Source organism: Acipenser ruthenus, chromosome 1 (genome assembly GCF_902713425.1).
Source record: "Acipenser ruthenus chromosome 1, fAciRut3.2 maternal haplotype, whole genome shotgun sequence".
NCBI lineage: Eukaryota > Metazoa > Chordata > Actinopteri > Acipenseriformes > Acipenseridae > Acipenser > Acipenser ruthenus.
In genome coordinates, this window is record NC_081189.1 from 10,286,530 (window position 1) to 10,302,070 (window position 15,541).

The 15,541-nt window shown below is 38.6% G+C and overlaps 1 protein-coding gene across 4 annotated transcripts in view; it reads right to left on the reverse strand.

Moving 5' to 3' along the window:
- LOC117403614 (uncharacterized) overlaps positions 1-15,499 on the reverse strand; it is a 94,922-nt gene extending 79,423 nt beyond the window's left edge. For 2 of the 4 annotated variants that reach the window (XM_058996693.1, XM_058996779.1), the window contains exon 1: positions 15,269-15,497. In XM_058996693.1, the coding sequence (XP_058852676.1) occupies positions 15,269-15,313 (45 nt within the window). In that variant the 5' untranslated portion in view covers positions 15,314-15,497. Of the gene's footprint in view, positions 1-15,268 lie in introns of all 4 variants that reach the window. The other 2 variants (XM_058996730.1, XM_034925577.2) reach the window with 2 other exon arrangements.
- Positions 15,500-15,541: the final 42 nt, after the last annotated feature.

The window sequence follows — 15,541 nt, forward strand, 5'->3', positions numbered from 1 at the left end:
TTCCATGCCATCTCAGCAGAGCCACAGAACCTCTACTACTGGATATTGATTTTCCTATAGCTTGTACTGTAGTACTGTATACTATTGACTATAGATCTACAATCTGCTTGCATTAGGTCACGAAGCTTTTCAAACACACTGGCCTGTTTTAATTCAATTCTGATTTAAAACATCTCTTCCAGTTTGTCTCTCGGTAGTTTCCAGCCTTTGTTAACAAATAATTGACATCAAACGTAAGACCGAATATCCCCCAATATCAAGCGTTGCTTGGATTATTTATAGATTATTACATACAGTTGGCCCTGTTTATTATGGCGTATCAATATCTTGTCTTGTGTATATTCAAAAAGTCCAGTTCTTAGACCATTCATAACATTTAGTGCAAACAAATCATGACAGTGTTTATAGTGAAAAGACCCTTCATCAAGCTTGTTAATACCCATTAATAAAACACAATCTCCATAGTGGCAACTGGCTGGATAAAATGCTTCACTTAATGAGAATGTATTTTACAGTTTCCATCACACTATTTGCTTAAACATAAAACACAGGTTTAGCAACCGCTTTATAAATAGCCAAAGGAGTTAAGTGGCAATCAAGTTATATTATGTAATTGCAATAAATACATGACTGCAAAAGCACAACAGGATACAGTAGTTATTATTTGACTCATCAGCACAAATTATCGTTGGGACATTGGTAGTATCAGTAAACCCTCTCCACTTTCGGGCACTCTAAATCAGCCTTCTAGTGACGGCACATGGCTGAAATGGTTGGAAAACTACAGTAACTGCTACTGTAGCAGCCATCATGCATTCAAGTAATTGAACATCTGGTTCAAAAAGATAAACATGGTGAAACCATGTTCAACACACAGCATTATTTGTGTGCATTATCTTCAAATTGGATTTGTACCTTGCCACATCTCCTGTTCTGTCTGATGGTATGACCAACAATGCATTGTAAATATATAAACCAAGAGCTGTTAAATGCCTTAATCGGGGCTGTGTTGATTCCCAGGGCATTAAAGTTAACAATAGAGCATTCTTAATTATCTTCGGACAATGATAATCTAGTGTTATCACCAGATCCAGATGAAGACACACTCCTCTGGATCTCTCTGCGCTATATTCAACGGAGGCTGTATTATTGTTGGATAATACATATTTAAGATAGCCCTGCCAACAAACAGGAATGCAAGCATTGTACAGTAAACAGCAGATCTAGTTTATATTCTTCTTGCATTCCTTTACCTCTAGTGTTACAGTAATATGCAATCACATTAACAAAACAAGGATAATGGAAAATGGCATGCATTAGACAATAGAATCCACATATTCCAAAACATTGTCAGCACCTGATATCCCCGGAACAATGGGCTTCAACTTTGTTTGCGTCCAGGGTCTTGCTTCAAATCAGAACAGCCCCAAAAGAACAACTCTGTTTTTCTGACCAACAATGTTGCTGGCATTTCTGGTGTTCTTTTTCATAGATACCTTGAATCATGAAGGTATTCAGTATTGCAGTGGGTAGTCAATATCCAGCCTTTGCTGAATTATATTTATGTATACAGTATGTTCTGGGTGGGGAAGTTTGTACACTGTATCAAATAGTGTAGAGCAATCTGCCTTCTTAAAGAATAGTAAGAGACAGTAGTTGGTATATCTACCTTTAACAACAATTCCACAAAAAGTGAGCTGCAAGACAGATCCTGGAAGTGAAAGCAGGACTTCAGCAGCATGAAGCTGCTGAATGTGCGTGATGGGTGGGATGGGATTTGAACGTGATGCATTTTTAAGTGTGTGTGCGTTGATTTATAGGTGTGTAAAAGGGGGTCGTGGGCATATTTATTATTATTATTATTATTATTATTTATTTATTAGCAGATGCCCTTATCCAGGGCAACTTACAATTGTTACAAGATATCACATTATTTTTACATACAATTACCCATTTATACAGTTGGGTTTTTACTGGAGCAATCTAGGTAAAGTACCTTGCTCAAGGGTACAGCAGTAGTGTCCCTCATCTGGGATTGAACCAACGACCCTCCGGTCAAGAGTCCAGAGCCCTAACCACTACTCCACACTGCTGCCCTAGAAGTGGAGAGACAGGAAGTGATGTTGCAGCGCCACACAGGCGCCCAAGATTTATTCCACAATCTTTAGGATTATATTTACAAGTTGCTGCCACTAAGATAGCCCTGCCAACAAACAGGAATGCAAGCATTGTACAGTAAACAGCAGATCTAGTTTATATTCTTCTTGCATTCCTTTACCTCTAGTTGCTGCCACTAGGGTAGCATCGATGGCATCACCTTGGATGGGGGCGAGCAGAACAAAGCATGTGACTCTCTCAACAATGGTACAGTACAGTACTGGCAGAACAGTACACACAAGTGTAAAACAAAGTAAACATGCTAAATAAAACACAGTAGAAAAAACCCAGCTAATATAATAAAGTTGCCTATAGGCATCCAAGCACTGTTCCCACTAAATAGGGAGGTCCCGCTCCAAGAACCTATGCTAACACACCCTCAAATATACTGTAATATCACTTAAATGAATTGCTATACTAATAAATAAATAGGGAGGTCCCGCGCCAGGAACCTCAAATATTGTATACAGTATGGCCACGATTATCCTACGCATAATCATAGCCATACTTTAGATCTGGTAATTTCTTGTGGTTTAGCTGTTAAGAACATCATAACCCCAGATCTTACCATTTCTGATCATCTTGCCATTCTTTTTGAGGTGAATCTGCCAGTATCTACAAAGACTGTGGACCGTACATTTAAATCCCAGGTAATTAAGTTTTCAACTGTTGTTAAGCTTTCTGATGTCTTGAGCTCATTACCACTCTGAGTCCTCATCAGTAGATGAGTTGGTTAACCCTTTGCGGCCCATTTATTCAGCGTGTCTCAGGCACTGCATATCAACAGGACACTCAGTACTTCATCTCCAGCTCCACCCCAACCCTTGTTGGCTGTATTTTTCACATACCTCTTCATAGTCGTGCATACCAATAAATCACCTCCTGATCACTCGTTTTATCACCAAACTCCTCAATAATGCGATCCAAGTCATTATTTTATTACTATAAACATCTCAAAAAGCTCTGCAAATGTCTGTGATATTCTTTGAGCACTGGATGCAGAAGCAGCTATCTTGTTTGCTTATGTCCGTGTTATCTCTGTGGTGCCGGGGCCATGTGTATTGCTCAGATCCGCCTCTTTTTTTCAGCTTCCCTTGGCTCCTATCGGTCTCACTCGGCCATTGAATGGTTTTCTCGGCTTTTTCCGGAGAAAAAACGACTAGAGACCTGTGTTTTACATCTTTTTGATGATGTCGGACAGGGTCCGACATCGGACCGGAAAGGGAAAATTGTAATATCGGACCTGGTCCGACATAGGACCGCAAAGGGTTAATACCTACAGCACGACCTTGACTGGTATCTTAGATACTGTAGCGCCAATCAAAACTCAGAGAGTGTCTTTTAAAATTAATTAATACTTCCCCTAATAGTCCTAGCCTTGACATTGGCTCTTCTCACAGCTGCAATGATTCTTACATTTCTTTAAAAATAAAATACTAGACATCAGAAATGTGATTCCAGACACCTTCTATTAAGGAGGACTCCAGTACAATTTTACCAACTATGCCTACTAAGGCTACTATTGGAGCTTTTTCTTTGATTACCTTACAGAAACTGACAGAGCTAGTTCAACATATGAGAGCTACTACATGCTCTCTTGATCCTATTCTTACAAAACTATTAAAAGATGTTCTTGGTGTTATTAATACCCACATTTTAAAAATTATAAATGGTTCACTTTACTCCGGTATAGTTCCCTCAGCACTTAAGGTAGCTGTGGTAAAGCATTGCTTAAGAAATACAATTTGGACCCTAAAGCCCTGAATAACTATAGGCCAATCTCCAACCTACCATTCTTAGATAAGGTTCTAGAGAGAGTTGTTGGAAACAAACAAACAATTACAAACAGTTCTAACTCCTAATGGTATATTACAGAAGTTTCAGTCTGGACTAAAAACCAGGACAAGTTAACATATTATCCCTTTTTTGGCCACTTTACACTGGCTCCCTGTGCAGTATAGAATTGATTTTAAGATTTTGCTGTTAACTTACAAGGCCCTGAATGGATTAGCACCTAGTTATTTGCAGGAGTTACTGACCCCGTATCTTCCAAACCACACTCTGAGATCACAGGATGTGGGTCTGCTGGTTATTCCTAGGGTCAACAAAAGCAACACTGGCGGTAAGGCTTTTTCTTGTAGAGCTCCTAAATTATTAAATGCTCTGCCTTTGTTTGTCGGGGAAGCTGGGACCATTACAGTTTTCAAGTCAAGACTAAAAACGCACTTATCTTAGTGGGTTTTAATGTAACTTTAAAATTGCTGCTTTTGTATTATTATGTGTATACTGTCATTTAAATGGTCTGATTGTGGCAGTTGTATGTGTGACATGCTATACAAATGTACTGTGATTTTTTATTTTTTTCTGCTATGTACTGTACAGTGCTTTGCGATGCTTTTGTATAGAAAGCGCCATATAAATGTAATAAGTAAGTAAATAAACAAACAAACATACAGTAATATCCCCTAAATTAATCGCTAATAAATAAAACCATGACCCCGGTTCCACATATGGTGGTCTGTGGTTCCTTTGTTCCTTCTGTTCTCTGTCACAAAAACCAATTTACCTTCTGACTCATCAGTCCTGGGGGTGTGTCAGCTGCTCCCTTTTCTAACGTGGACACGCCCACCAAGGAACCCCAACCATCCAATCCTTGGCTGCAATTCCCTGTAAACAAAACCCAGCTCTTTCCTGCAGATGCAGTTATGTGTGCGAGAAGCCAGGAGCAGTATGCTGTCCCTGTTACTGTACAAAGTGTTTTGGGAGCTATTCTAACAGATGACCATGAAGATGCACTACCTTGTACTACAGTATATCTGCCTCATCACAGTATTGATTAAACTTCAAATCACTTCCGAAACGTTTTTCTTCCCTGCCATGCCTAAAATCCAATAACCCACCTTTAAATGAAACATATACATTGGCCTAACCACTAAAAGCACTGGGGTTGAAAATACAGCCTTGTGTTACAAGATTACAAGCCTTTCAGTTTGGTAACTGCCTGCGGGGATTTTTACTGTTTTCCAAGAAATACGGTGATATCATTTCTGTTAAACACCCAGGAGGGGAATCAAATTACAAGAGTTACAGCCTTTGGTAAATTGTCATTACCTGCTCCACCCTGGAAGCAGAGTTGCCCAGTTTTGGGAGAGAAGCACTGCTCTATCTCAATAATAATCACAATAACAGTCAATTCAATATTACAGCGAGGGTCTACCCTCACAACAATCATAAAAAATGTTTCAGGCACAGGGACCTCAAAAAAAAAAAAAAAAAGCTTAGCTTTGTTTAATTTTACATTTATGAAAAGTGAATATGAACCCCATTGATCCCAGTAGGAAGTCCTGCAGACATGACACTTCCAGTGCCAAAACAAGAGGCTTAATTAGTGAGCAGTTCCGGTCTGACAGTCCAGGCCATGACCTTCCGAAGGGAATAATGAGCCAAGCTACGACCCAGCACACAACAAGGGTGCTGATTGCAGCTTTAGACGTGCTAAACCGACAGATTGAGGTGACCGGACAGTGAACCGTACGCCTGGCACCGAGACGCTGAAATACCCCGCTGCAGAGTGGGCTCACTCAACTTTCTGTTTAGGGTCTTTTGTTTCCACTTGGTGGAGCTGGATGTGATTGGTCAGTTTATCCTGTTAGGTTGCTTTGTTTTAAGCAGGAGACTATTTAAAACAAGAGAATAAACAATGTGGATGCTCGCTGGCTCGCTGCCTTGCCAAACAAGTACTTGCTCTGAAAAGCTGTTGAAATAAAATATGATTATGCTTGTAAAACAATAGACATGAAAAAGTAACTACAAAAGGCACTTGGTTGAGTAGTCTGGATTCCATAGCTTAGAATGGGGCACAACCTTTCTGGTTTTGAAGTGAGCTTCAAAATCCCTTCGGGAATATAGTATTCAAGAGATAGAGATGTGTGTGGTATTAAACTGTGGAATCATTTATATTACATACTGTACACAACACGGGCAAAATCAATGTCTAGGTGCAGCAAGCCCGTTAGTGGTCATAATGAGCCACCTCAATTCCTCTACTAAACCCTGCTTGTTCCATGACAATTGAAATGGACTAAATTCAGTCACCCTTTATAACTAGCAGACCCCATTAGAAGACATACTCCACTAAATCCAGGGCATTATGTCTCTGCTTAAATATATTAAGAATGCAGCTTCCATCCCATTAGTTTGTTGTGAATGTCAATTCAAGTTAGTGCCACTATTGATACTAACCATTCTTTTTGTTTTTAAGATGTGCAGCATGTGCTAAGGCAACAGTTTGCCAATGACAGACAAGTCCCCTTCTAGAAACATATACAACAGGAAAAACAGCAAGGATCAGTCAGAGGCTGGGAGTTAAGCAGGCATTCTTTCTTTAACAAACTGTGAGTAAGTTCTGTTTCCATTTGAAGTGCTATTTCAGTCTTTCCTTGGGATAAGCAGGCGAGACTGATCAGTATGGGAGCCTGACTAACTATTGTCATAGAAGAAATGAAACAACAGTGACACCCAGTGGCAAAACATGTCATTAACTACTGATGATGTTTCTCTGTCTACTAAGGCGTGTCCTTGTTGCTCCACTTACTGATAACTGCCCCTCATATCTGCTTGACAGGTGGGTAGATACTGGGTAGCCGAGGCTCTATCAATAGGCCACATGGACTCATAATTAATAATCAATCGACTTTGGAACACTGACGTGCATATCATTTCAAAAGAAAGGAAAGGTAAAGTATAGGAAACAAAGGGCCCTATTCTTTTGAAAGCTTCACTGCTGCAGTGTCTGCTCTTGAGGGCTTACCCATGCAGCTCCACAGATTACTCAGGCTTTCCACTGCCTTGGCTTTCATAAAGGACAGTCCTGAGCCACACTCTGCCCGAGCATGCAGGCAAACCCGTCGCTGACAGGTTGTTCTTGGACCAGGGTGCAGTGCATAAGCAGTTCCTACACCTAAAGCACTCAATACAATAACATCCTACATTTATTTAAGACATGATGGAGGTTCCTGCCTTACGTCTGTGAATGAACCTACTGTGTGCCTCGGTACTGGTGGAGGATTCAAGGATGGCTGAAAATGTACGACTCAAGACCCCCTTGGAACATGCTACACTTGACTGAGATAAGGATCTTTATGGCAGTCAGTCTATTTTTCTCCCCCATCTTCACCTATGCAGAATCATCCTTGGGTCTGTTTGAATTGTGATTTTAATGAATTACTTCCCTACCCTTATAATTGCCACAGAGAACCATGCCTGAAACAAAACACTGCAGGTGCATCTATATGAGAACACCTTTGGTCAATAAATACATCCTGGAATAGACTTACTGTACAAACAACCTACAATATTAAACAATTGTGTAGACAAGCAAGACTACAAGTATGGTAAAGAAATAAACTAAAATATGGGGTGTGCCTGAGTATGAGTACAAACAAGTATTTGTAACGAGTCTGGATATTTTTTTTCAGAGTATGAGTAATACACAATTTTTCTAATATTCGTTATTCAGCAATAACATTTTTTTAAAAAACAGTATTGAATCAGCTCCTGGCTCCAATAGGTGGCTGAAATGGTGTCAACACACTTCCAAGTTTTGTGTCGTCTGCAAATTTTACAAGCTAGCGAACTATCCCCTAGTCTTGTCGGGGGGCATGTTGCTGATGTCCTTCCTGGTTAAAACTTGCATAAAGTAGTCATTCAATACAGGTTGATCATCCTCCACTGCATTGCCCAGGTCGTCCCTACATTCCTTAGGTTTTCCTTTGCTGTTGTGGTATTGGAATTACTGTTTGTAGTTGTTTTAAATACAATACTGAAAATGGATGAATACATCAGCAAAGAGAAAATGATCATTTCAACACTGTAGAGCACTCCAGTTATGTCAAATTGCAAATTAAAGAGAGGTCAGTTTTTATATGCATGTGAACCGAGATGAAATGCAGCGATGAGTAATTTTCCCCATTTTGTTGGGATTATTTATAGGTTGTCCATAAGAATTCATGAGAATGTCTTCAATGTATTGTAGTACATCCAGGTGCCAAAGATTCAGACAAAAACTTTTCAGCTCTGTCACTGCAAGAAGCTGGCTTTGGGCGCAATGGTACGAGCAAAGGGTCCTTTGTTATGGTTGCGAAAGGACCCATAAAGGAGTACAAGTGAAAACTAACCATGAGTGTTTAGTGTTGTTATGTCTGTCTATTAACTATTGTGTTTGTCTTTGTTAGACGACTAAACTATCCACCAGCTGTCGCTACAAAGCCAGCACCAAACCCCGGGCTACACTGCACTACTGTTGTCATCGTAATTGCGTTAATTCACCACTTGCACTAGGAGCACTCACTACTGGAATTGTGATTGTATATGTGTTTAAAGTGTGTTTATTTATTATAAGTATTATTTTCAGGACTGAACCTCGTGGGTTTTGACTGGGCTTCACACATTGCTGTGTATAGCCAGTCTTATTATTCAAGCAACAATAAAGCTTCATTGAACTGTGTTGGGTCGTTATCCGACTGTACTGCATCATCACTGCACCTGCACACTGCAAACCACTTTGACACAAATAGTAAGTAATCTGGGGTTTAATGCACGTCTCCTCCAGCCTTTCACATTGTAGTTTACATTCTTTTTATTTACAGTAGTTTGTTTGATTGATTTTTAAAAGGCAACTTTGCTTGTTAAAGTAAGGCATCAAACTGCTTAAAATGATAGTTCAGAGCTATGAATGTAATGATGTGGAAAGTACTTTAAAATGTACCCCACATAAAGGAGTGTTGCTCTTCAGATTACGACCAGCTACAGTAAACTATGATAAGTACTGTAGTAAGCAATGGGCTTCATGCTGCTGGGCAACTCAGTAGGGCTACTCAACAAGGCCTAACTTCCAGAACAGATGTATTTATTTACTGTCAAGGATATTTTCATTTTCAGCACACTGTCAACCTTTCAGTGGTTTTGCTCTCTTTTTTTCCAACCTCAGTGTACTGCATGTCCATGTTTACCTGTCTCACTGGATGCTTGCTAATGCTGTAAATGATACCTCTCCTAGCCAGAAATGTTACAAGGCAAACAGAGACAGAGAGGCTTGGAACGAGGTGTATCGTGTGCAATGCAAAAGTCCTATTAGTAGCAGTAAATAAAATAATGTCAAAGGAGAAGTGTTTGCATATACAGTGGAATATTATGACCCTTCTTAACCCTTTGCGGTCCATTTATTCAGCGCCTGTCGGGTCCAATTTATTTTCACACGAGCTGTTTATTTTACACGCGCTGTTTAAAAGTAATTTTATTCACAGTAAAACAGGTTTTAAAGGCACAGCATATCAACAGGACACTCAGTACTGCATCTCCACTGAATAACTGAATAATCTTTTGCAGGTTGTGCTGTACTGAAACCAGAGGTTTACAAGTTTCATGTGCTGAGTTTCCATGGCCCTCTTCATTATGAAAGGCACTCTTCAGACTAGCTGTCAGTGGTGATGGCTCACATTAAGGATTCTGGCTGGCTCTAGTGTAAATATACAGGCCAGCTGTAATATTCCCTTATTTGCATAAGTCCTGAAAATCTATATTTTAAACTGCATCCATAGCCGCAAAATGTACCTGGTACATTTCCAGGCTCGCTGCTCCAGAAACAGCCTGTCTTTTAAAATGGCTTGGTTTTGATTGATAAAAGGGAGGCTGCGTACAGATGGGGGAATGCCCTCTTCACATGGAGCAATATTGATCAGACAGCTCACTTTACTGGTTATAAAGAGCTCAATAAACTGGATCTAGCTACGTCTCAAGCAAAGGGTAACAATGTAATGCAACACTTACTGTGTTCCAAAGCACTACATTTTTTTTTATAAAACTTACATTTGTAGTTCAGATTTTTTAAGGCTGACAATAAAAGAAAGTGCGCCAAGGGAAGATGATGTGGATTTGAGATAAAACTGATAGTTTATTACGTTTGTATGGCTGTTACATTCTTTCACTTTGTCTTTTAAAGATGGTGTGAGAAAGTAGGAGAGATGAAATAAACAGCTGCTACTCTGGGAGGGAGAGGAAAACTTAAGTATGTTTTTAGTAATCTAGATTTCATTAATATTATCAAAAGCTCTATTAGACTAATGATGTCCAGAAGACATATGCCTAACTACTGTGTATTGTGTTACTATAGATAATGTCTCGAACGTACCTGTTTTTCCCAGCTGAGTAGAGCTGGATTTTTTTTTTTTTTTTGTATGTATGTGTGTGTGCATGGAGATCCATCCATTGTACACCGGCATATTATAACTGAATCTTTAAAAATAGGCTCAGTCTCTTTTTTTCCTGTAATGTGTTTGGCTAGTTAATAAATGCAGGGGATCCCCTGAGACACAAACCCTTGCTAGACCGCAGTATGTAAAATAAATGAGCTGAGAAATTGTACCAGAATCAACAGCCATCTCTGGCTCGTCGCTTCTCAATTTATAAAACTAACATTATTTTTTTTCATGCCCGTATGAAAGCTGAAACATTTTGCAAGAAGCCATAACTGTTGGACTATAAGGCCAGAACAGAGCCCTATCTGTACTGGGAGAGTCAAGTGTACACACTGTTATGGCCTTAATGTACACAAAGCTAAACCTGTTTATAAATCTAACTTCAAGGAGGAATGCACAGTATCTGCTCGGCTTGGCAACGACGCCTCTGTTCATTGACTGAAACTCAAGTGACCTCCGTTTATCGCCTTGCACAACCCACTGCAGGTTTTAAATGTATGAGCTGCCTGCCAATGAAGAAAGCTCCTGTTAAAGAGGCTCTTGAAAACAGCAGCCCTTCAACATGGGCATGAAATTGTATCCATGCCTCTACAAAAAGGGAACTTTATTTGCCTTCTTGGCAGTCCAGTCTGCCTGCCCTAATAAGCATGAACTAAGCCTCACAGGCAGCTCAATTTGTAACCGAAGCAGCTTCTCTTTTGGTGTTTATGCTTCTTCCTCTGGCTTAATTTACCTTGTCAGCAGCCTAAAACTCAAGGAACTGGAGCCTTCAAGGATTGAACAAGCCTTGGGTGGAATTCTGCATAAGCTCCTGTTAAAGAAATGGCCCTGATATTCCAATGAATTCATTCATTTAATTTAATAATTATTCCCTTTGAAGAAACTGTTCAACTAGATACAATGTGTTGTGGTTGACTATGTACTGTACTGTATGTTTTGTGTACATATTTTAAAAATAACCTTTTGGAATTGGTTTGTAATCATACACAGTACAGACCTATTGATCTGTGTGTTTTGGGGAGGCAAGTGTCCATGTACAGTATAGATGAACTCCACAGATAAAGGAGGAGAATTGTGACTCAATGCATCATTTTCTTAGCTTGCAAATCTAAGCAAATCATACATTAGGCAGAATAGCTTTTGGTTGTTTAAACAATATAAAATTGTTTCCACAGAACAATCTATTTTAAAGATGTGTAATTATATGGTTGTTCCTTTTCTTGAAAATGTTAGTCAAAGTGGCAACCATGACACCTCTTTGTAATAACTTACTGTACAATCTAAAAAGACAGCGAAGTTTGAAACAGACAAAAACTATACTGAGAATCAAAAGAAACGTATCACTATTATAACACATTTATTTTCGAAAAAGAATAAGGTATATAAATGATGGACATTGCCGAAAAATGTTTTTTCTTTTTAATCACTTGATCATTCATCCTTGACAATGACACGCTTGAGTGACTATGACTGAAGCATATGCACTTAATCACCTAATTAGTGAGTGAGACTGTTGTTTGGACACTGGATATGCAGGGATTTCAGCTGTTGAATTGCAAGCTTGAATAACAGCAATTAAGAAAATCACAGAAAAAAAAACAATATGCCACATCTGTCAAGAGAGCAGCATCTTTGTGCAATTGGCATGTTGGAGGCTGGACTAGGGCAGCGTACTGTGGCTCGCTGTCTTGGGTGCTCACAGACAGCAATTTCAAACCTGGCGAGATGGTATAACAAGACACAGTCTGTCAATGACCAAGAGTCACAACACCTGCCCAAGATCGACAGATCATTTTGCAGCATCTTCGTGATGTGAATTGTTAATCAGCACAATAAAAAGTTACTGCACCTGCTCCAAAATAGAGTTTGTCATTTTTCGAGCACATCTAGTGAATTTTATCCAAATATAAGTGATACGTTTCTTTTGATGAAACACACTTCTGATTAGAGGTTTTCAGCAGTGAAACAGACTTCTAATTAGAGGTTTTCAACAGTGAAACACACTTCTGATTAGATGTTTTCAACAGTGAAACACACTTCTGATTAGATGTTTTCAACAGTGAAACACACTTCTGATTAGATGTTTTCAGCAGTGAAACACACTTCTGATTAGATGTTTTCAGCAGTGAAACACACTTCTGATTAGATGTTTTCAATAGTGAAACACACTTCTGATTAGATGTTTTCAGCAGTGAAACACACTTCTGATTAGAGGTTTTCAGCAGTGAAACACACTTCTGATTAGATGTTTTCAACAGTGAAACACACTTCTGATTAGATGTTTTCAGCAGTGAAACACACTTCTGATTAGATGTTTTCAACAGTGAAACACACTTCTGATTAGATGTTTTCAGCAGTGAAACACACTTCTGATTAGAGGTTTTCAGCAGTGAAACACACTTCTGATTAGAGGTTTTCAGCAGTGAAACACACTTCTGATTAAAGGTTTTCAACAGTGAAACACACTTCTGATTAGATGTTTTCAGCAGTGAAACACACTTCTGATTAGAGGTTTTCAGCAGTGAAACACACTTCTGATTAGATGTTTTCAACAGTGAAACACACTTCTGATTAGAGGTTTTCAGCAGTGAAACACACTTCTGATTAGATGTTTTCAGCAGTGAAACACACTTCTGATTAGATGTTTTCAGCAGTGAAACACACTTCTGATTAGAGGTTTTCAACAGTGAAACACACTTCTGATTAGAGGTTTTCAGCAGTGAAACACACTTCTGATTAGATGTTTTCAGCAGTGAAACACACTTCTGATTAGAGGTTTTCATTTCTGCTACATATCTTGCTTGTGCATTTTCATCCCCCTTCCTCATTAATCTGACCTAAATTATTCAAATTCCATTTCGAAAGAAAACAACAACATTGGTTAATTTAAAATGATAGAATTTGCAACTTGTATTAAAGGGTACATAAGGACCTTGTTATTTTATTGTGTTACATGTTCCCATGTGTTGCTACAACTGTTTACATAAGGTGTGTGTATTTTTTTTTTTTACATTTTGACCACTTTAACTTTAAATTGCATTCCCTGCCTCAAGATGGCTTCCCATGTACCCGCATGGACCTCTCAGAACTACATTGCCCATCATCCTCCTGCAGGAGGATGATGGGAAATGTAGTTCTGAGAGGTCCATGCAGGTACATCTTGAGGCAGTGAATGTAATGTAAATGTTTAAAAAAAGTGGACAAAATGTAAAAAAAAAAAAAAAAAAGACAAAAGGCTCACACCTTACGTAAACAGTTGTACAACACATGGGAACATGCAACACAATAAAATAAAAAGGTCCTTATGTACCCTTTAAGAGTCCATGAATGAATGGAGTGCAAATACAATCATAGTTTGATAATGACAAACTTCAGTTTCTTACATCACCCAAACAGTGCTGTTACAGAGGTTTCACTTTGCAGGTTGTACAATGACTGTCTGACCCAAGACATGCGGGTCACTTGGGTAGGCTGAGTAAACTAATCTTGTCAAAATTATGCCAGGATGGCTGCCAGTCAGTCAGCTTTGATCAGATACTGTAAAACAGGTAATATCTGCTGCAATTTCTTTTTGAGGATGTCTCACTCTGGACATATTTACAGCAACAAACATTTGCACATGTGAACTCTACATATACTGTACATTAACTGAATTGAGTAATTACACACATTTTGCTGCATGTATATTTTGCAGATTTTTTATAAAAGCAAAATTAGTGAATATTTATTGCCAGCAAACATTTCATGTTTTGCAGTAATTTCCAAATATTAGCACAGCTTTATATGAAGGGTCATCACTAAATAAAATCTGAAAGAAATCCATGCAGCCTTTTAGGATTTTCATGGTATGGAGCAAAACTTCAACGATGCCTCCCAGGCAGCCTTATTACCAGATAGAAAAATGCCACTCGGTTAAATCTGCATGGGTGCTTTTATACCTTCTCAGATTCAAGTCAGTAAAACAACAAGTCCAAGCCATACCTGCACAGGGACAGCATACCATTTCTTCTTGTGCTGTTGGTTGTGTCTTTTTAGCAATTGGCCTATTATTGGACTAATGCCAATGGGTTTGTAATTTCATACCCTATAGTAGCTAGGTATGGCCAACTGTCTTCATTTTAGATGCCTGTGTAGTTACAAGTTTAATAAAACCTGGAATGACCCAAACTGTTGTGGAATAAGAGTCTTTTCCATCCTTGTAGTTATTGTCCCCAAAAAAGGGATAAAAAATCAAAGTGCTAACTGTGGCATTCACTTTACTCATCTGTCTAGTCTATAAATGTGGCATTCAGACCTACAAAACGATAAGAATTAAAACGACTATTGAACAGTCTAATCAGATTAAGTGTTGCTGCTTGGGATTTGTGTTTTTAGTAGTTTAACTACGTGCGTTACTGATTGTAGATTTCTACTGAGTTCCCTGTCAAACATCATATGCTGTTTAACTGTTGTTTCGATTTCCCTATACTGTGCAGTGCCATTAAACCACTAACCGTTTAGGGTTCATCGAAATGTTATTAAACACAACATGCTCTGCATAAAAAGCGACTTTACATGTAGTCAACATGAACAATATATTGATATCATATTCATTTAAAATTGTATACTTATGCTTAACAATGAAATAATAGCGTTTTTGATCATCCAATAATAAAAAAGCTGAAGTTTTCATCTAACTAGTACTGTACATTATTACATATTCTTAACATTGCATAATCTCACTTTGAAAAAACCATGTTGCTATTCGGGTAACTTTTGCTAAAAATTGCAGTGTAAAGTCAGTGTTCGTACCTTGTGTGCACGGTAAGTATTAGCATATTTTAATTGTTGAATTTATTACACGGAATAAGTGGTACCTTTGCCGTTAGATCTGCGCTTCCACTGATATTCCTGGACGTCATGGTTAAACAGAGTTGAAGAGAATACTTTAAAATACTCTTCAGAAGACTATCCTTGACATCAGATGTAGTTACATTTGTTAGTTGTCGGTTACAGAACTCTTGCTGCTTCCTGGCAAAAGCAACGCTTCACCTAGGCAGCCAATCCTGGTAGAAACATATAAACTAATAGCCAATAATCTTTTTAATTGAAAAAAATAATAATAATACAAATATGTATCAAACTATACA